We start from the raw sequence: 23,001 nt of genomic DNA, 5'->3' as shown, positions 1-23,001 counted from the left end.
CTCATACTTGGTTAAGAGAAATAGTATTTCCCCTGAGCTGTTTTATTTCTCAAAACCAGGACTGTATCAGATTTTCCCTCGACTGCTGAACAGTAGTATTAATGTAGTGTGTTATTTATTCTTTTGACATGTTTTTATTTAATGAAAAAATGTCTACGTTATGCTTGAGGCTGGGTATGAGTTGCTGGATGCCTTTCAGAATTCTGTTAAATCTGGAAGTAAATCAGATTACTTACTTCTACTATAAGCACATTCAGCTTGGCTTTCACATGAGGTGTTGTATGGGTGAATGAGCCCAGAGCACTCCAGCTGGTGCAACAGCTTTATTTATGCAGAGTGATGGCATGAAAGGGTTTTGGAAAATGCTTTTAATGGCTTCAGAAGTGATTTGTGCTAGTACTGAACCACCAAACTGCTTTAAGTTCTTACCTACTTTGCATGTGTTTTCCAGTGACAGCTGGGTCATCACCTGCGCCCACGGTTTGATCAAGAAACTCTGTGGTGACTGGAAACACAAGAAGGAGAGGTTTTCTTAAACTCTCTTTGTATGTTCCTAGCATCTACCATGTGGCAATAAAGCTTCCACAGTCTTTCTGTCCATAATGCAAAATAGCTTTTTGCCCAAATGATGATGCTTTTATGTCAGCTCCAAAATGCTTTAGCTCTTCGTAAAATGGTAACATGAACTTTGTCACTTTTGCAACAAATTTCTATCATCAGTAAAGGACTAGCTGGGTGACTTCAACATGTATTTCATGTCCTCTTTACTCCTAATTTTATTTCTCCATGATTTTTTTTTCAATTGCATTTTGTCGCTTGTGCAAGTGTGTTGAGTTTTACGTTTTCATAGTTTTTAGTGATGGAATTGGAACAAACAGGTTATGCAAAATAGAAGGGGTGTCAATGAAATCAAATATATGATACCATTAGCTTGCAGCTTCTTCCTAAACATTGTTTCTTATGCAGGCAGTTTTGACAACAGATTGAAAAACATCTCAGAAAACAGGTTGTGAGTTTCACAGTAAAGAAGAAATATCCTTGCCTCACCTTGAGGTAAAACAGAAATTTTGTAGGAAAGATGTGGCCTGCTCAACTGGGAAAGTGGCAGGAAGGTATTTTAAAAGAAGAACTGTGGTGAACTTCATGTACAAGTAAGCTATAAACACACATGTGGTAGTTAAATGTTGATATAATAAATGTAAAACAAGTGGGCAATATTTAATTCAAATTTTAAAGTGTCTAATAACAAAGAAAGCATTTGTGTAGAAATACCTCCCTCAGGGCTATTAAGGCATTCATGGCTTCAGGAGCTCCCCATTTTGCTCAGGCTCTTGAGGGTGAGTCACTAACTGAGCACTTGGAGCTAATCATCCTCTGGGCTTAGCAGATGAGACACTAATTTTCCTTCCAAGAATAGCCATAATTACCTGTTTGTACAGTTCCTTCAAGTTGGCTGATTTAAAGCTTGAAGAAAAAGCTTTAAAATCGACTGTATTGGTTTGAACAGGAGACTGGCATTCCTGATTCAAGTAGATAGCATTGATCATGGTGCAAGGGTACCATGAAGGGGTAGTGAAGAATAAATAGTGAAGACAAGTCCCTAGAGGTTGGGAAATGGTCACAACTAGTCCTAGAATAGAATCATAGAATGTCCTGAGTTGAAAGGGACCCACAAGGATCATCGAGTCCAACTCCTGTCCCTGCACAGGACACTGTGTGTCTGAGGGCATTGTCCAATTGCTTCTTGAACACTGTCAGGCTTGAGTAACTTCTATGAAGTGGTATCTTAGGGGTTCCATTGAGGGGGTGAGCCTATGAAGGCTTCACTTAATTGCTCATTTACATAGCTATATAGCTGGCTTTGCTTGCTTGTATGAGATGCAGGGAAGGAAAAGAATCATAATCACAGAGTCATAGAATGGTTTGGGTTGGAAGGGGCCTCAAAGATGATATATATCCAACCCCCCCTGCCATGGACAGGGACACCTTCCACTGGACCAGGTTGCTCAAAGCCCCATCCAGCCTGGCCTTGAACACTCCCAGGGATGGGGCACCCACAGCTTCTCTGGGCAGCCTGTTCCAGTACTTCACCACCCTCATAGTGAAGAGTTTCTTTCTTCTAGCTAATCTAAATCTACCTTCTTTCAGTTTAAAGCCATTACCCCTTGTCCTATCACTACATGCCCTTGCAAAAAGTCCTTCTCCAGCTTTCAATCACGAAATGTTCCTTGCCCGCAGTAAATTTCTAATGTAAGGTTGTCTGGAGAACAGCATGCAGTGAATCAATATGTTTACTGTCTTGTTTAATAGCATCGGCAGTCATCAAAAGTAATTTTAAGTTCGTGGATTTTAAAAAATATTTGTAGATTACACTAGCTTGATTCACAGAACAATCTGTATTTATGCTTAAGGGATGAGGCTTTTCACAGAGGCAATTGCAAAAGCATACGGAAATCTGTTACTGCATTTGTTGATAAATCTACTGACAGGTGTGTGGTTGAGGGAAAAAGATAGCATACATCAGATTTGTGTGGGATGGGACTGCTCTTTGCTGACATCTGGCAGAGAATTTGGAATCTGGGACAGCTGCTAGTGCCACAGAATTGCAAACAGCTTTAGGACCTGAATGCAATGAAGATAAATGAGCTTCATTTTTGAAGCTGAATGGCCCTACAGGTAGAAGCAATGACGAATGCAGGCACTGTGAATGCTGTACAGATCGGCTTGCAAGAGGTGGTGGGGGTTTTGTTCTGTACATACATAAGTGTTCGTTATTCTGGATTGCAGGCTACGTTATCAGTATACTGAATAGTTTGAGTTTGTAAAGCTGTGTTATTGCTTAGGTCCCTGAATTTGACATTGGTTTCATATTCTAGATAGTTTGACGTTAGTGACTAAGTGGAGAGCAATCGAGTACAAATCCGAGTACTTAGTCTGTTCATCTACGTGACCATACCATAGAAACTGAGTCAGGGGATAAGACAGCATGATTTAGAGGTTTTCAGAGTCTGACCAATGTGGGCAACATGGTGGGCTGTCTTTATTTTCATGACAGGTGATGAATTTTATTCTATTATGGATACTCTGCCTTAATTGAAGACACTTCTTATTGCTGCAAATTTTAGGAAGTCTGCAGAATTCTAGAGTATCCAGTTGCAAAAAGTATGGCATGGTATCTTCCTGGGCAGACAGATTTTAAGAGGTTAATTTTTTGTGTCGTTAGGGACAGGAATAAGAAAAAATAAATCTGTGTTTAGAAATTAAGCCCAGTTTAGGAGCTCCCTTTCTATATTGTTCTCCACTGACTGTGCAGGAGATTAGATGTGCAGTTCTGATGGTCACCTTCTTGACCATACCTCACCCAGAGCCTCCCTACTTCTGATTTCATGAAAGAACCATCATTTACAACACTTTTTTTTTTTTTTTTTAAATCCTAGAACATAGCCCAGTGCTACAGAACAATTGTGGGTGGTTGGTTTTGTTTGTTTGGTTTTAATAATACTTTCTTCTCTAAGTGAATATTGTGGATGTGAGCAGAAAAGGCAGACAGCAGTCTGAACAGGAGTCCAGAAACCACCTTCTCTTGCAATGTTTCTATTAGAGGCTGAGCAACCAAGCTTAGTTTGATGGGTACAAGCAGAGAAAGAGACACCCAGCACCTGTGTCTGTACTACTGCCCTTCAAACTTGAGCTGTTTTTCTATTTAAGAGCTTTTAGTGTCACATTTCTTTGCTTCCACAAAAATGCTGGTCCATTAGCCTAATGAAGAGTTTCTTGATTTATGTCAGATTTCCGGTGTATGTTCTTCCTTGTGAGGACTTTCATGTAATTTCGAGGGTGTATGATATTCTGGGAGGGATAACATGAAGCGTGAATACTGTGTTAGTGAGGCAGTTGTTTGTGGGTTTTGGTAGTTCCCAAGAAAACCAGACTTTAAAGAAAAGATTTTCCAAGAAGTGTTTGATATTCTCCCATGAGAAACTGCCGAAGACTCATAAGACAACGATGACTTCAAAGCTTTCCAAAAAAGTCCCTGTTCTCTGCTGTGGACTTCTCCTTCCTCCAAACTATGTTTGTATTTGTGAGAAGGGTAAATCTGTCACCTCTAGGTATTCCCACACAGCTGTCCCATGTGGTGCCTGGTGATTCCCACTCAAGAAACAGCTGTGGGTTATTCTCATTTGCCTGGAACAGGGCTGATCCAGTCACTTCATTTAGCATGACTTGAAAATTTGCTGTTTATTGCTGCTGCCGCCAGCCATGTGCATCGCGTCTGCTACCTTGTGGGCTTTCACTTCTGCTGCGCCTGGTGTGCATGAGCTCTTGCCTTCTTTTGCACCGATTCATCATAACTTTGAAAATTGTGTGTTTTAGAGAAGAATTCTTACTAGTCTTATCTAGGCGAATAGCTGCTTTTTTTTTTTTTTAATCTCCATATTTGCTTTGTATTAGTCTGCTATGGACTTGCAGAAATTAACTGGAATAATGTTTCACCAAATACAAAAACCTGAGATGTATTGGCCCTCTGTCTGCTCCCGGTCATTTCAGACTGAATTTGGTTTCAGTCTTCCTGGTCTTCTTGCCGTGTTATATTATTTTATTACAGAATCACAGAATGGTTTGGGTTGCAAGGGAGCTCTGGAGATCATCTAGTCCAACCCACCTGCTAAAGCAGGTTCACCCAGAGCAGATCACACAGGAATGTGTCCAGGTGGGTTTTGAATGTCCCCAGAGAAGGAGACTCCACAACCTCTCTGGGCAGCCTGTTCCAGTGCTCTGGCACCCTCACAGTAAAGAAGTTTCTCCTCATATTCAGATAGAACCTCCTGTGCTTCAGTCTGTGCTTGTTGCCCCTCATCCTGTCATTGGGCACCACTGAACAGAGTCTGGTCCCATCGTCTTGACACCCCCCCTTGAGATATTTATAAGCATTGATGAGATCCCCTCTCAGCCTTGTCTTCTCCAGGCTGAACAGACCCAGCTCTCTCAGTCTCTCCTCATAAGAAAGGTGCTCTAGGCCCCTAATCATCTTTGTAGCCCACTGCTGGACTCCCTCCAGTAATTCCTTGTCCTTCTTAAACTGGGAGCCCAGAACTGGACACAGTTCTCCAGATGTGGCCTCACTAGGGCAGAGTAGAGGGGGAGGAGGACCTCCTTCCACCTGCTGGTCACACTTTTTCTAATACACCCCAGGATACCATTTGCCTTCTTGGCTACAAGGGCACATTGTTGACTCATGGTCAACCTGTTGTTGACCAGAACTCCCAAGTCGTTCTCTGCAGTGCTGCTTTCCAGCAGGTCTGCCCCTGACCTCTACTGGTGCCTGGGGTTATTCCTCTCTAGGTGCAGGACCCTACACTTGACCTTGTTGAACTTCATTAGGTTCTTCTCTGCCCAAATTTTATTATTATTTATTATTCTTTTAATATGGATTCAAGAACCTTGCTCTCTTATTTCATGTCTATGGTAATTCTGGTATATTAAGGAGAACAGAGCTTCACTGATAACTTATGCTGCAGATGTAGAATTTTCCCTTACTGGAGACATACAGCTCTGTTACGTACTTTTGGCAGGGCCAGACATTTATACTTGCTTTGCTCTTGTCTGTGGGGAGGGAAAAAGAAATATGAAGGATCAGCACATTGTATGCGAAGTGGGCTTGGTTGATGCATTAGCCTCTGCGGTGGGGCAGCCGAGGTGCAGACGCGTCCTACTCCCTCTGCTTTGAAGCATTAGTGTCTGGTGCAGGGGTGGACTGGGCCTCGGGCAGAGGTGGCACCTTCACCCTCACGGCTAGATTTGCGGCAGCTGCTCGCACTGACCCATCGACATGTAACCTGTGCATATTATCTTGTCTTTCCTTAGAACTTCTTCTTTATGATTCCTTAAACTTACTCCAATTCGTCAAGCTTTATGTTTTTCTGCAAATATGAGGGTGCTTAGACCTGGAGATGAGTACTTGACAGTTAGCAGTATTCACCATAATCCTCTCCACAGCTGAGTCTTTCCAAAAGTTGTACGAGAAGCCGAGAGTCAAAAGCACATGTGAGCAGTTTGCCTGGATTGCCTCTCTTTCTCCTTGATGCTTCACGTTTGTTATCCTTTAGAAGATCTGGATTTAATTTGTTCCTTTCTAGTCCTTTAGTGCCTTCCTAGTTCTTACTGACAGTTTATAAGGCATTGAGTTGGTTTGAGTCATCTCATTTGGTATTATATTGATTACTTTAATCACTTTCAAATGTTTCATTGTCATATGATCTGGGAGACAGTGTTGGGCCAGCATCTAAGAGGCTTTAGCTCTGCGGCTGGTCTGCTTGGTGACTTTACAGGCCAGTCACATCATCCCACTGTGCCTCGGGCTTCCCTACCTCGAAAAGGAGAATAGTGAAGTGTGCTGCCTTCTGTTTCGTGCTGTGAAAATGTGTTTCAGTAAAACAAAAGTAGTGGAAAAGGCCTAAATACCTGGTGCCATTCTTCTCCTGTAACAGGAGTCTTCAGGCTTCAGGAACCTCTTGCATCAAATATCCAAACCTCATTGTCTGGTCTAGAAGAGCAGAGTAGTTAACAGACCAGATTAGCATCTATTCCAACATGAGCACTGCTCACATTTCTAACTGTGGCGTATTGCTTCTGTCTCTTCAGTATTTTGCAATTTTTGCAACCCTTTATTCCCATCCTCTTCCCACTGCCCCCCACAAGGTGCTGTTTATACTTCCAGCTCCCCTTAGATTAAGTCAGTTTCACTGTTTTTTTTCATCCTGCCAAAGAAAAACAGATGGAAACTTTAATTGACCTGAACTTTTCCAGTGCTCTAAAATGCACCTGTTGTGAACACAGAGAACTAAAATGGTATTATGCTGAACCACAGCTTGGCCCTTTTGCAGCTGCTGTGTGAGTATATACAGAACTTAAACTTTTCATCTAAGCATGTAGTATCTGTGTAAAAGGATTGTTAACATGTGATTAGGACAAAAACACATTTAGTAATCTATCTAATGGCAGTTGTGCCTTTCAAGTGTTTTGAGTAGAGTTAGGTGAGATGGCTTGAGTCAGTCTAATGGCCTGCCAGCAGCTGTCTGGCCTTAGCTCACCCTTAGGTCTGCCAGCCTGCCCAGACCTTACTTAATTTGCCAACCCAGCAAAGGATGAACACAGAGTTGTTTGCTTTTGGGTTGGCAAGGTGCATTGGGTCCGAGGAGGGTGAGAGCCTGTGCACAGCATCAGATGGGGAAGGAACAGGAGGGTCCAAGGCTCCTCCCCGGGCTGCTCAGCTGTCTCGGGTAACTTCTCCCCTTGCACAGGCTGGGCTGCAGGTCAGCTCTCTGCAGCAGCCTCTCTCCATCTTTGCAGATGCCACAGCACTACTGAGAAGGGCACTGACACCCAGTGAATCTGCAGCAGAAATGGCAGACGAGACTTGGACCCTGTGTTTCACCAGCTGCTGAAAAGAGCAGGCAGAAACTCTTAATTTTCAGACTTCAGATGAGTCCTTTTTATTTGCCACTCTCTTTAGGTCTTCCCCCAGAGGGTGGTGGAGCACTGGAACAGGCTCCCCAGGGAGGTGTCACGGCCCCAAGCCTGACAGTGTTCAAGAAGAGACTGGACAAGCCCTCAGACACACGGTGTGACCTGTGGGGTTGTCCTGTGCAGGGACAGGAGCTGGACTCGATGATCCTTGTGGGTCCTTCCAACTCAGGACATTCTGTGATTCTTTGCTCCTGGACTCTGGTTATCTACCTCCACTTACGTCTTGCTTAGAGCTGCTTCTGTTGGAGCCTGGTGGCCACTGCTTTTTTGTCTCCATTAATAACCTCCCGAATTCATCAACATCATCTTTCTGCTAGAGTGTCTTTTAAATTCTCCATCTCCATCCAAACTTGATCCTTCTCCTCATCGTGACAGATGTTAGGTATCCTAATCCCCCCAGGTTTGTTCAGTATTTGCTTAATACTCTTCTGGTGCATTCTGTGACCTTACTTCACTGTCTTCTATATCAAAGGGATTTAGAGAAAGGTAAGCTTGACCGATGTGTTGCGTTGTTTGAGAGAGGGTAATTGTAACAAATTTTGAGGCCTCTTACATAAAGGCACAATAAAGATACTATGCTGATGTTATGATGGCACTGTAGTGAGATCAGTGTCATGCAGAATAAATGTTAAATAATGTCCAGTACAGCATGCTGATGTTCACATATACATGCAGATTAAAAAATGGAAAGGTCTGCTTTTAAGTAGCATATGCACGTGATGAAGGTGGCCCATACTTCTTAGATATTTGCTTCCAAAGGGAAGTGTGTGTGTAACTGAATGATCCAATATATCTATATTAGTTTCTATATTACTAACAGTACTACTACTACTAATAAAAACCCCTCACAGCTGTATATATGGAGAGGTTTGGCTTGTACCTTCCCTTCATGATTTTTTTGGCTCCGAAATTTGAGTCTTTTTTCATTGTTTCACTAAGTTTATTGGCTTGTCTGGATGTGTGAGCCACTAGATCTAGCCAGAAGAGTATTTATAGAAAGGTTCAAGCTCTATAATATTTCCTTGTGTTGATTATTTAATAGTATCACTTGAACTGACTGGACTGATTCCTAAGTTTAGGATTTAATGGAAAGAACAGATTTGATTTCTTCTTCATCCCGTTTAAATGTCTGTACCTAGCCCAAAACTACTGTAGTAACACAGCAATTGTAGAGATCTTTTCTGCTGTGTTGGTGCTGTCTGTGGTAGATAGTGACTCCAGAAGAGCTCTTGAAACAGCTTTTGAATTAACAAGGATGTGGACCAGTACCTTTGTGTGCAGTGGCGCTTCCAGACAGGGTGCATGTGTTACCTCTTTAAATGTCCCTGTGTACTTCACATGCATGAAAACCAGATTTGTTTGCAAGTAAGCCTGGAGTCTTGCTGTACAGAGCTTGGTGTCTTCTGGAATTCCTGCCTCCAACTGCAGCTTTCTTGCTGGCACTTCCTGTCTCATAAAAAGGTTTTCATATAATTCAATTACATTGATTTTATTCTTTTAAATTATTCCTTTTGCGTTTTAGATTACAATGCCAATTGAGGAAAAGTTTGCCTCTCAGTAGTATTTGGCGTGCACTTGGATAGGTTTTCATACTATCTCCAACCTTCTTGGGTAGGATAGTGCCAGTTCATTGCAAATGTTTGCCTGCAGTTTTTGTTCTCCTTTATTTGTGCCTGTTGAGCTGATATGTAGAAGTGCATGGTCCCTAATTTTTCATTCCCTTCCTTCTCAGCAAACACTTTTTTCTTCTTTTTTTTTTTAAATTATTTTATTTTTCCTTTATTTCCTTTTAATCAAAGTGTTGTTTCAAAAATGTTTATTCCAAACCACTTGCTGTATAAAAAAATCTATGGGAATAAATTAGTCAGGATGTGACAGTGATATGCAGTAAATAGTGCATCCTGCTGAAGACAAGACTGTTTTTATTCTGTCCTTATGGAGGAAACTGGTATCTTATTACATGCCACTGTTCTTTATAGTATACTGTAGAACTGGTAATGCATTTACTAATACATTGGCTATGTTATGCTTCCTATTTTTCCCATAGGCTTCTCAGTATTTGTAACCCCAGAGTAAAAGCCAGACAATGATTGGCAGTACTTTTCTTGTGCCTCTGTTCAGCTGGAAAGTTACATTTCCATTGTTTTTGTGTGCTACATGTTTTTATAATGGTCATTGATCAGCACATAAAAGTCACGCAGAATGGAAAAGCAATTACCAAGAAAGATAAATAGACAGTAGCAGTGGGTTTCATCAGAAACCCAGCTAGAGTGTCAAAAGACAGGAGGAAAAAAGTGAAATAAAATGCTGGTATGGTGTGTAACATTTGACAAGTAAAACTAATGGTCCTTGAATTAAAAAAGAAGGTTCAACGTTGTGCCAGTTAATGAAAAAATCACACTGAGTCACTGTTGTAGCTCTGCTTCCTTTTTAAGATAGAATAATTATTGAGCAGAAATGTGCTGTGTAATGTGGTACAAAAGCTGCATGGAAACAAAATTAGCAAGCTGGTTTCTGAGGTTACTTTCCATGGATACGAAGCAGAAATCCACGTTCAGCGAGTGGTGCATGCACAGCAAGGAAGATGGGTTCCTTGGTGTTCCTCTCCTGCTCACAGAGCTCCATGGGAAATCAGATTTCCCTTGCTTTTCCCAACTGGGCTTCTGGGCTTTTGGGCTTCCCAGTAGCACATTCTCATAGTCCTTGGCCCATCAGTGGGATCAGGCCAGGCTCCAGGTTCTAGAGCAGCTCTGGTCCCCAAAGGAAACAAAATATTTAGACCATGTAATTGGGATCATCTTGTGCCCCTTTGGCTTTCCTGCCCTGCAGACCCTTACACAAAGTGGCAGCTGCAAAAGGGCCAGAGGAGGCTGCAAGAGACCAAAGGAGAAAGTACTGATATGGCCAGGATGGGATGATAGTCAGCAAGTGATGAGTTGTCCCACCTTTCCTCACCATCGTCCCTTCTCTGGGAGCCCTGGCTGTTGCTGCTAACAGCCTCGTTCATAAATACATAAAAATTAGCATAATTCCTTGAAGTCTGTGTTGTGCTCTGTTTCCAATGTGGTCTTGTTTCATTTTCCAGGAGAAAAGGAATATCTTCACATTGTGCAGTGCTGTAGCCAGTCTATCAGTCTTAGCCCCAGGAGGTGATTAGCCTGTGTGTTTTGAAAAGTGTAAAGTTTGCCTGGTTTTCTTGTCTTTATATGAGAGACAAAAAAATCATAATGGTTATTACTTTGTGTTAATGGTCATACGGTTTATTAGCTGTAAGTATATATATACCATAATGCTTATGTGCAACAACTCTTATTTATAGTGACGTGGTCCTCTTTGCCTTTATTATTTTACCAGATATAAGAACCGTGTTTCTCTAAACATGGGTGAAACAGAGCAGAGACCAACAGCTGGATCCCGGTTAGGAGCTCAGGAAAATGCTGGGATCAGTACCTTGGAGCATGGACAGAAACCACCTATGACACCTCCAGGAAAACTCATCTCCATCAAAATTCAGATGCTGGATGACACACAAGAAACTTTTGACGTTCCGGTAAGGATATGGAGGTTGGGATGGCTAAAGATTATTCAGGCATTTCTGAAAATGCGTGTTTTCAAACCAGTTCTCTTTTTACTTCAACAGTAATTCTTTCGCTAATGAATTCATTTTGCGGAGAAAATGGTTGTTATATCAGCATTAAACAGATGATGATGATGCAATAGAATAACATTAAACAGTGCAGTAAACCGTAAATTCCAGTTATTATTCTGTTTCTGTTTGAATGACTTCAGAAGAGGTGAAAGTCCTTGGTATTTTTTTTCCTTCAAATGTTACATCAGTGATTTCTTCTACTTCCTGCACAGTTAATATATGTCCTTGACACTGTTTTGCTCTTGTTCCAGTAAACCATAGATCTATACAGGATTTTTTTTTTCTTTTCCTCTGACAAGTCCTTAGAATAGTAACTTCAAAGTTTTCGCTAATTTGTGTCACTCTTGCAGATGCCAAGTACTCATATGTTGAGTGCAAGGAAAGAAAACAATCTCATCTGAAGTTTTTCTGTGCTCCACTGAAATAAATCTAGGCTTGTACTTGCCAAGGAAACAGAGTTACTACTGCTTTTGTCTGTGTGTGATCACAAGAATCAGTTTGAATTAGTTTTGATACAAAAACCGATTCTGATTTACACTATCTAGCTGTTAGTAACCACTAATGATTTTAACATGCCATGCTTCGGTGATTAACATGTCAGGTGATTGAACACTGTTACTGTTATGAAAGTGTACTGGAATGTATATTTTTCAAGGTCCTCCGTGTTCAGTGAATAGGAAACTGGAAACCTGAGTTCAAATTTCATCTTTTGTGACTTGCATTTTATGTAGCTATGGTAACTCCCATGACTTCATTGGCTCAGTTTTCCCTTCCGTGAAATGGGGGAGTTACCAGTGAGATACACACACGTAGTGAGTGCCCTGTGAAAACACTTGTGGTCACTGAAAAAATGTTATCTCTGCATAAAAGAAGAAAGAACTCTGATTTGGAAAATCCTAACTTAAAAAAATACTTTTAACCTGTTTATAACGTTTTGTTTGCCTATGTTGTGTGTGTACACACATGTACTTTTTGGTTTGCTCTCTGCTGCTCTTTGTGACCCAACTGTGTGTTCAGTCTCAGATTCTGTTGTAGTAGAAAGTAAGTTCTCTGCACAGGCAGGTGTGTGTGAACTGAACTCTTACCAAGTGAAATGCTCATGTGTGTAGCACCTTCTTACGCTTTTGTGCCCTTCAGAATTCCTATCAAATATCCATAGCAAGCAGACTAAAATTAGCAGTCTTTAGGTAATCATCACTGTTCAAAAGTGTAGTTCTAGTTTAAATTATCAAATGCTAATGAAATTGTGCTGCTTATCTTATGTGGTGCGAATATCCCTATTATCCCAGAGACAACCTTCCCTCCCTTCACAGCCACTACTTTACCACACTTTGGAAATGGTGTGCAATTTGTAAGAGTTAATAATTCAATTTAACAAACACTCAGTAGGAACATTTTTAAGATCAAATCCCTTTCATTAAATTGGTTAGAAGCAAACACAGGTAATGGGAGAATGCAATGCACCCGTGTAACTCCAGCTTTGCTTCTGGGAGTTTGAGAAAACAGTATTTTTTTTTTTAACCGTCACTATTAGAAGTCAACATTACCCTTTGTTTCTAAACTTCAGCAATACCTGGAAGACCTGGCTGTTTAAACAACACTCTGTTCAGATCACTTCAATATGATTATTTTCCGAGGCTTTTATTTCATAACTGCCTCTATTCAAGGAGAGCTCAGTTGGTTTTAAAGTCAAATCTTGTGGTGAGATTTGCAGGATACTTAGATTATAAAGTCTCTTTGAGCAGACTTCTAAAGCCTTTTGTCTCTTAAAGGTATGCAGAGTCAAATGAAGCAATACCCATTGTTTTCAGTCTGCTTTAAAAGGCACTAATTTTTTTTAGTCCCATCTCACAAAACTGAAAAACTTTTAGTACATCTAAACTGAGATGTTTATTCATGTTGGAAAACCCATGCTCCCATTTAAAAGCTTGCTGGTTTTAGCCGGATTGGTGCAGTATACACAGAAAAAGAAAGTGACACCATTTTAATAAAATATTTTAGGAGCAGAAACTGTGGCAGTGGGCAGAGGATGTTAAACATTACACGGCTAAGCACATCTGTGGGCTTGCTTTTCAGTGGAGAATTAAAGGCTTTTTGCGTGGTCGAAGGCCTGAACAACTCTTTCCAAAACTTGGGCTGCCATGGTTATGAAAATAACCTTCCAAATATGATACGAGTATAAACTGACAAGGTTTTGTGTTTCCCATAGTTTCATGAATTTTGCTGGGCGATCTTTTCTCTATTAGGACATGGGCCAAACTTTGAGTGGTTTTATTGCTGCTCGTAATGTGTCTTGTAGGACGGTATGAGGTTTAAGTCATGCCAGATTTATTATTTGCTTGTGAAGTCTGTGTAAAAATAGATGCAGATATTGGTGCTACTTCTTCCTGAATTTGGGGGAGGTAGTGAAGTAGTTGGGACTATCCATCTGTCTAGTCGTCCTTCCTTGCTACTCCTACAATTTGTTCTTTCTTCTTTCCCCTATTAGCTAAAACTGGACAAAGATTGTATCAGTGTGGTGTTTTTCTTGGATTTTTGTTTTATTTTGGGATTGGTGTGGTGGGGTTTTTTTGGTGGTTGTTGGTTTTGTTTGTGGTGGGGGTTTTTTTGTGGTGCATGTGTGTGGTTTTGGTTTTTAATCTTCAGGAGGCAAGATCCTATATCCTTGCATTTAGGCAATCCCCCTTCTCCCATCCTATGCAAATGACTTATTTTTATTAGAGCAAAATCCTTCAGATTTCTATGTCTGTTCTGTATATAATAAAACAAGAGAAAAACATGCCCTACTTCCATTCCCCCCAGAGTGCTGTTCTTCTTTGGGCTGTTTAAAAGTGAAGGAATTCTGGTGTCATTTGTCCTTCTAAAGGAAAGTTGATTCTTTTGGTGTTAGTGTTTTGGTGCTATATAAGCATTCTGTGTCTGGCTCATTTTATTAGCTTCTCTCAAGCCAAAAAAAAAAAACAAACAAACCACAACCAGAGATCAACATGGCTTCATATGGGCCTATAAATGATAATTTTTTTTTTGGTCAGGAAAAACCCATGAAGTGGAGACTTGAAAAACAGAAACCATAATGAAAGCCTTTTCATCAGCCTTTGCAAATGCAGTATTGTAAAAGGAAGGGTACATAAGAAAAATTTTATATGCTGCTTGCTGTTAACAAACAGTATTTCATTGCAGAATTTCCAGTCATCTCTATATTCTGAAAAGCCAGTTAAAGCTTGAATAGGCAATTCTGGATCTTTTACACACATCCAGTTAGCTGGTTGCATGACTCCCTTCAAGCAAATACAGATGCTTGGGAAAGGTGGGCACTGCTGCTTCCACAGAAAAGATGATATTAACTTTGTATTTATTGCCTTTAATATAAAAGGAAAGTAAAAAATTCACTAGTTATCTTTCTGAGCACGTTTGTCTATACTGCTATGAGAAGATAAATGTAGAATATTGTTCCCTCTTTTAGGTTATTCAGCTTTTTATGACTGAATTTCTGTACCTTTAGTTCGAGTCTGTTGTGAACTCTTAGGCAGGAGGTGGCTTCAGCTGCAGTTGTAGGTGATTAGTGCCTAAAAATCAGGCCATGAGTTGAAAGTTGATGATCCTTCAGCACTTGCTGGTGTTGGTCATGGTATTAGCTTTATGGAGGGATTGCATGCAAGTGAGGAATAGATTTGTCTGCTGCTTTTTGATTTGAATTTACTGAAATATTAGTTATATGTGTGAACTGAAGACTGCAGAGGTCCAAAATACACCAGTCTGTTTCAGCTAGTGTTTGGCTGAGTTAGGACTATGTCATAGAATGGGCAAATACAGTCCCTTTCTGCTAGGTAAGAGGACAACAGCTTTAACTAAAACCACTGATGTGAAGGAGGGGGAACATTTTTTCACCCTTGTACACATAATGCTAATCTTATATAGATAGATCTTGGGCATTTTGACAGGTTGGCTCTTCTACTACAAGACTTGTGAAACCCAACACTGCCAAATAGAAGTTGTGTATTATACAAGAGAGGGTAGAAGTGTCTAGCTTGATTTTTGCGTTGGTTTTATTTCTGCCAGTCTCATCTGAGTTAGTTGTAAGAGAATGGGATTGATTCCATAAAACCATAGTAAAACTTATGGATTTTCTTATGTTTGGTTTAATATGGTCTTCCCTGTAGAGTCAAATGAGTTTAAGTAAAAAAGAAATACAGTTTTTAAGGAAATGTAAAAATTGCTGCTGGTTGCATCTACTGTAGATCATTCTGGAGAATAAAACCTTTTAATGTTTAGTGTCTATGCCATTTATATTATGCTTGCTTTTATAGTTGTTTCAGTGGCAGAAGTACTCTGCTTTAAAACTACTCCTAAACAGAAAGAGTCAGTGTTGTTCCTTTCAGGTAACGTTGAAGACATGACTGATTCTCGTGTTAGACTGTCGGGATGATTTGGTGACACAGACCACGTTTAACCATAAACTGACATGATGCCTGTCACTGATCATGTCCTGCTCTCTGAGTGAATGAAGTTGATGTGCCTGGAATGATGATACTACTGATGTTAAATAGAAAGTCAGAGCTGTTTCTTTTCCATTAGCATCAAAGGTGAGATCAAAGTGTATCACAGGAGGGAACGATTCTTCTCTCATTTAGGATCTGGTCTCTTTAATTAAAACCAAACCAAAGTCCTCGTTATTGCGTCTGGAAGAAAATAGTTGCTGCCTTTTTGTGGCCGTCTTTCGGAAAGAACAAAACATACTTGTCTGTCAGATTACCCAAGTTTATTGAACATCTGGTTTGTGTCTTATGTGAACTTCTTTCCCTCTGAGTGTGTTCAAGCTTTGTGAAATATGCAGGGTTGGAAAATGTCATCCGCTTTGAGGGATTAACACCTGGTTTCTTAAGCAACGGGAGTCTCTTAATAGAAAGAAGGGTGAGGGTATTATAATCCTTAGTAAACATCACTTGTAAACATTTCATTTCAATTTGCTTTTCTCTCAGAAGAGAAAGGCTTCCTCTTCTTTAGGTTATCTGAGAGTGAAGCAAATAAAGAGCAAATGGTCTTAGTCAACAATGATTTATCTTCCAGTGGAGTTCAGAGGTAGTGTCTTCACAGGGAATTTCTGTGCCTCAAGTCCCAAATTCTTGGAGAGAAGGACTTCGTAATCCTGCCAGGGCTCTGTTTCTTAAAGCTAATGTTCTGGGTGGGGTTTTTTTTGTTTGTTTGTTTGGCTGGTTTTGTTTGTTAGTGCAGCCATATAATGATAGTTCATATTCCCTTTGTGGGGAAAATGCCTTCTATTAAGTTTACTTCCCACCAACTTCAGTGTAAGTGTGCCAGAAAAAGCTTAATATTAGAATGTCTTAATATTTAACAACAAAGATTGCATGTACTTTGTTACAAATTTGTGCAAGCATTGTGTTACTCTATTAAATTTGAAATTTCAGCCATGGTTTTATAAATGTTTAAATGATTTTCTCTAATATTTATGGGTTACGCTAATTGCTTTGTCCTAGGTGTTTACCCCTGTCCTCAATGTGCATATTATAACCAGTGAATAAAAGAATTTTATGAAAAGAGCATTAGACAGTACAGCAATGCAGAAACATGAAATAGTGTTTTATGCTTTCTTAGCCAACTTCAGTTCAATATGAATTGCATTTTTATCCAGCTTAGGAAGTGAACAGCAGGTCAAATGTCAGTTATTCATCAGTCTGAGACTTTCTTTTCTTCTCATGCCTGAAGTTATTTGGCCATCGCTGTCAGGCTATTTCCAATGAATATCAAGCATTTAAATATTCACTAATTGTCACACCAACCCTGCTGGATCTTCTGAAATTATAATAAAAGCTGCTTTTTCCTATAATTCTGAAACACATCAGTTACATTTTTCTTAGTAGAAGATCATAAGTAGAAACCCAGTAAACTGTGATTTTTTTGTTGTTGTTGTTGTTGACAGATGATTAGAATGTCCTTGTTGAAAGACAGGGAATTTTACTGACTCGTGTTAATAATTTATGTGCTTTTCAAAACGGAAAAGAAAATAATCCACAAGCAAACTTCTGTAACCTGAGCCAGCAGGCTGCTTAAACTGCTGATTGCTTTGTTACGATATTCTGTAGAATGAACAGAAGCGGGAATGTAATTGTAAGCGCCAAGAGATCCTGCCCATTTTCAGAGTGGATGGGTGTATTTAAAGATAACTGGCAAATGAATGTAATTTTCCTGAATGAATTAGCCTAACTTGTAATCAGGGAAGGCTTCTCAAATGATGCCTCATAACCCCTCAGGGTTCAGCTGGCTCCCCGAGCGGGGATGCGTGAGCTGGCGCGGAGCAGAGGACGGAGCTGTGCGGGGAAGAGCGGCTGGGGATGAAGAGGCAGCGCGGGAACGTTGCTGATCGCTGCTGCCCTGGCCGAAGGGGTCAAGGAAATCATACTGTTAATTTTGATGACCGCAGCTGCGCCTGTAAGTTGGTTTGCACAGTACTGGTGAGGCTGGGTTGGTGCTGTGGTGGGGGGAGCTTGGCTCCCTCTCCAGCTATGGGATGTTCCCTTTGGCCACCCTCTTTGGAGGTGTATGTGTGAGGGGGTCATTAGTGTCGGAAATGGACGCTGATAACTCCAGGTCTCAAGTTGTGCCAAGAGAGGTTTAGATTGGATATTAAGAAAAATTCCTTCACAGAAAGGAGTGTCAAGCACTGGAACAGGCTGCCCAGGGAAGTGGTGGAGTCACCATCCCCGGGAGTGTTTAAAGGACATGTAGATGTGGCGCTTAGGGACATGGTTTAGTGGTGGACTTGGCAGTGTTAGGTTAACACTTGGACTCAATGATCTTAAAGGTCTTTTCCAACCTAAATGATTCTTTGATTCTATGACTCCATTTTCCTGTTTCAGGGGCAATGGGAGGGATGTTCAGCCTCTGGTCAGAGGTAAGAGGGGAGCTGAACTGCCTGTTGTGTACTTCTTTCCTTCCTGCTGAGACTGAGGTTCATCTCTTCTGGCTTTTAAAAATTTTAAAACTATATGTCAAAGCCTCAGCTAATCACACCTTCCTTCATAGTTAGAGTGAAAACATGGTACCTTCAACAGGCTGTTCATCAAACCTGCCTGGAACGTGTATTTTACTATGAGATTAATTGCTCTCTGGAGGTGCTTGTATATCCCAGTAAGGGGAGCATAACACGATAGCTTAGACTTCATTTATCATCTAGGCACCTAACTTGTCCCACAGAAATTCCTTAGTTTCCTTTTAGTTCCCAACCACGCCAAAGAGATACGTGAGTATTCCCTGCACCCCATAGCTGTCCGGCAGTGCTGTGTAGCACAGATTTGCTAGAGTAGGTGAACTGGACCTGCCAGTCGCGCTGCTTTTCTCTGTCCTAGTTGTAACAAAAGAAGATGTGCTATGGAGGAACAGTGCATTGGTGCTGTGTTGCAGCGGTGCATGTGCATGCCATGATTTTCTTAAGCCCATTCTTTGTCAGCACAAGATGGTCAAGTTACTTTCCTTGGGCTGCATATGAAAAGCAGTCATCTCAGCTTCTGGCCTTATGCTCTGGAGGGGCGTAACAAATGAGCAGGATAAGCTGGGAAAAAATAGCTGCCTTCCTCCTCTTCCTCCTCCTAAAGTGTGATTAAGTAAGTGTGTGTTGTCCATAGCTAAAGAAACACAGTGTGTGATGCTCTGCCAAGACCGCAATCTCGTGTTAGACTTCAGGCATTTCAAAGCACACCCATTTTATAGTCCTGCACTGAGCAAAATATCAGAAAACTTGGGCTCAGATACAAAGCACTGCAGGTATGTGATTATATTGCACAGCATGATGGATGACCATTCAGAGCGTTGTGAATTTCAGTAACTTAAATTGCAAGTAAAAGCATATCTCCCTGTAACTTGTTCTCTCACCTGTTTGAGAGATTAAGGAACCTTTCTTGTGGAATCCCTGTAGAGTTGCTTTCCTCCATTATTTTGAACAGAATGGAAAGCTATCTGTGTAAATAAAGGTTTAAGCGGTACATGATAAGACTAGCAAAATGTTATAAATTATCCATTCATTTCCCTTTCAGTTCATTCTCAGTTGAATATGGTCATATATTAATAATTTGTTGCCTGCTGACAACACAACCTGTTGAAATGCCTCACTCTGGGTTTATTTGCCTGCTATGGATTCCTACAAAATCAAACAGGTGCTGATGTGGGTACAACAGAGGGGAGAGAAAGGACAGGAGCATGTTAGTAGTGGTTCAGACCTGGGTAAAGCTGTTGTGGAAATACAGATGCAGAGGTGGGAGAGAGAATAAATGTTAGGAACTCCTTCAACCCTTTATATTGGTTCATATTTTAGCACTTCCTTGGTTTTCTTGTTGGTATATCTTGTTCCTTCCTTACTTGGCACTAGAACATGCCACCTTATATTGCTTATTTTCCTTGTCCTATCTGCCTCCCCACATCTCCTTTGCAACTGCAGGTTCAGTTCCTTGCTACTGATCTTCTCCAAACAAACAAGAGGTAGCAGTGCAGAAAGATAACAGAATCACAGAATGTCCTGAGCTGGAAGGGACCCACAAGGATCATCAAGTCCAGCTCCTGTCCCTGCACAGGACAACCCCACAGGTCACACCATGTGTCTGAGGGTGTTGTCCAGTCTCTTCTTGAACACTGTCAGGCTTGGGGCCGTGACACCTCCCTGGGGAGCCTGTTCCAGTGCTCCACCACCCTCTGGGGGAAGAACCTTTTCCTCATGTCCAACCTAAACCTCCCCGGCACATCTTCCTGCTATTCCCAGGAGTCTGGGTGTATCTCCTAGGTCTTCAACCAGTTTCATTCTGATGATGATCTCCTCCCTCAGTGCAGTATTAGGTTGTTGTACTGCAAGCCGCATGTTGTGCTGCACGGGGGAGCGAGCACTCATCGCTTTAAAAGGCTGTATCTGCGCTGCAAAAGTGGTGACACTTTCTGCAATGGCAGAGTTGAAATTCTCATCCATACCCAAACTCTGCAAGTGGGATGATTTATCCAAATTTTACCTCAGGTAATTTGTGGTTTTAAAGTGAAGTTTGACCAACTTAAAATATAATAAAAAACCAACTAGGATGAAGTGATTAAAGCAGTATGTCTTTGTCTAATCTTGGTACAATCTAAATGGGCTCCACCAGTTCCCAGGTGTAAAAGCCTTCAGAAAGACTTAGTAATAGGCTGCTTACCTGTAAACTTGTCTCCACTGCTCCAGTGAGGTACCTTGACAAGGCTGTGATTACAGTACACACACACAATTAAGTGTTGCCTTTTACATCCTAATGCATAAATGCTATAAAATGCATGGCTGAAAATGTCTGCCAAAGCCTTTGTACATATTTGAACAAGGCTAGTGTGTTAAAATCAATCTTGGATAAATATGTCAATTTTTGGATAAAAAGTGATGCAAAGGCACACATCAAGAACCAGATAACTCAGCAAATACAAACAGCAATAGCAGAAGTAGATTACAATATGTCCTTTTCTTAGCCCTATCCCCAAAAAAGAGGCTTTAGCTGATAGAAATTGCACAAACATTAACGCTGCCAGAATATAAATAGCAAATGGTGAGTTATGGCTTGGTGCCAATTTGCTTTTTGATGGACTGTTGACAGATGCAAATATTCACGCAGCGCACACCAGCAGGCAGTTTTTCTCATTTCTTTCGCTGTTACCTTCTCATGTGGTTTTCTGATTGAACCTGGAGTCCTTTCTTCTTTTTCTTCAGTTCGCCTTGCTTTTGTAGTTCTGGTCCTGTTCTCATGCCACAATATCTTCACATGGTTCTTTCTGAATTTATTTGTAATAATCTCTGTTTTGTAGACCGTGGACAGTTTGTGTATAGATGTTGCTCAGTATTCAGAGGCTAGTTCTTCACGCATAAAGGGGGACACCTTTTGCCCTTAAAAGGCTCTTTAACATTTTATCACTTCGTTACCTGGTGCAGATGCGGTTTCATTCCCTTCTGTCACCTCACCCCTTTCTAACTTTCCACTTTTGTCTTAGGAAACATCCAATTACATATCCTCTGTATAGACAAGTTATAGCGCTCCTCACAATGTTTTGTAGCAGAGCTGTCTTTCTGGTCCTTTACGAGGAGCACGTTTGGTCAGAACAGCTTGATCATGGCTCAGGAGTGACTGTGAGTTGGGGGAACACCTTACCTTTGTGATTACTGGCAGGGATGAGCCAGATCCTCAGCCAGTGTACATTGTCTCAGGTTGACTGGAGTTACTGGAAATACGCTGGGTTACATTATGTTCCATCTAAACATGAGGAGAAACTTCTTTACCTTAAGGTGCCAGAGCACTGGAACAGGCTGCCCAGAGAGGTTGTGGAGTCTCCTTCTCTGGAGACATTCAAAAGCCCACCTGGACACATTCCTGTGTGATCTGCTCTGGGTGAACCTGCTTTAGCAGGTGGGTTGGACTAGGTGATCTCCAGAGGTCCCTTCCAACGCCAACCATTCTGTTATTCTGTGATATGATCCAGGGGTCTCCTCTGAGAATGCTGCCTACTGAAATTCATCTCAGATACTACAGTTTTGCTGAACAGAATTGAAATAAAAGGGATTTTGCAGAATTAAGTTAATACATATAGCTGATGTGAACGAGAATGCTTTGTCAAACCTTATACAAAAAGATATCTTACGGGAATTATAAAAGAACTTTATCAAGTCATTTCCAGTGTTGGATTCACACAGATTAATGCTGCAACCAGAAAAAATGTGTCTAATGCTCTTAAATGTTCCAGAGTAATTCAGAAACACCTCTGCACTTAGGGACAAACACTGGGGACTGGCAAAATAAAATGCTTTTTGTGGCAGCACTTGGATGCTCACTCAGAAATTGGAAGGGACTTCTGGAGGTAGCCTGGTCCAACTCTTCACTCAAGGCAGGGCCAGCAGTGAGGAGATGATTCAAGGTCCCCAAGAAACACTTGAATGTAAGGATTCAGGACTACTGTGATTTAGGATCTTTTTTCTTTGAGAACCTTAGTTGAAGTTCTGTCACTTTTAAGCCCGTGACTGGCAACTCTGAGCTAGGAAACTTCAGGTTTCTGTGCGGCACATGGGCATTTGCAGCCATATCTGTGGGCTTATAAAAGAAACAAGGCAGCAATCATTTTATAAATGAGAGACATGTCATAAGCTTGCTTATGTTCTAGAGTTTGTCAAGCCCTTCAGATTTTCTTCTTAGTTTTTTACTTCATGTCAAAGTCTAACTTTGGGTATATGTGCTTTGAAAGATTATGGAAGCTTCTAAAAATAAAATTCAAGTGGAAAGCAGATGCTTCAAATGGCTGATTATGTCACAACATGTTCAACTCCATGATTTTGGCAATCTCGGGAGGAGCAAGGTAGAAATATCGAGCTGCAGGAGCGCAGGTTTTGTGAACAGGGAAGACTTTTGTAACTGCAGCTGCTTCAAAAAGTCAACAAAATTCTCCCTGAAAATCTTGTGAAAACCTTCTGGATTCACAGCAGCTGTGGAAGAGCTAAGTTTTCAGACTATTTTCTGTCAAGTCAAACTGGATTGCTCTTGTTAGAGAAATAGAATTAGGAGTAGGTAATCTTTTTGTTTCGCTAACATAAGCTGAGTCCAGCCCTTGCTATTTCTCTTTGTATCTGTTCCATGAAACAAATCACTTTGAACAGATATATGCCTTTCAGTGGAAAGGTCACTTCTCTGCAGAGCGTTTCAGATCTGCACTGCTTACGTTTCATTAGCGGGAAGATTGCATACACCCAACTTAGCCAGGAGAAGTGACAAAAGGTTACTGAGGAAACAGTTCAGCATTTTCTTGGGCTGAGGGAACCAATCTGTGAG

At 41.0% G+C, this 23,001-nt stretch overlaps 1 protein-coding gene across 5 annotated transcripts in view; it reads left to right on the top strand.

Moving 5' to 3' along the window:
- The window catches only part of FARP1 (FERM, ARH/RhoGEF and pleckstrin domain protein 1), a 221,971-nt gene that overhangs the window by 35,370 nt on the left and 163,600 nt on the right, over positions 1-23,001 (top strand). For all 5 annotated transcript variants that reach the window (XM_065643079.1, XM_065643070.1, XM_065643061.1 and 2 more), the window contains exon 2: positions 10,882-11,077. In XM_065643079.1, coding sequence (XP_065499151.1) covers positions 10,907-11,077 — 171 coding nt within the window. In that variant the 5' untranslated portion in view covers positions 10,882-10,906. The remainder of the gene's footprint in view (positions 1-10,881; positions 11,078-23,001) is intronic.

Source organism: Caloenas nicobarica, chromosome 1, assembly GCF_036013445.1.
Source record: "Caloenas nicobarica isolate bCalNic1 chromosome 1, bCalNic1.hap1, whole genome shotgun sequence".
NCBI lineage: Eukaryota > Metazoa > Chordata > Aves > Columbiformes > Columbidae > Caloenas > Caloenas nicobarica.
The sequence above is the reverse complement of the archived record's forward strand: the minus strand, read 5'-3'. Positions and strand labels throughout refer to the sequence as shown.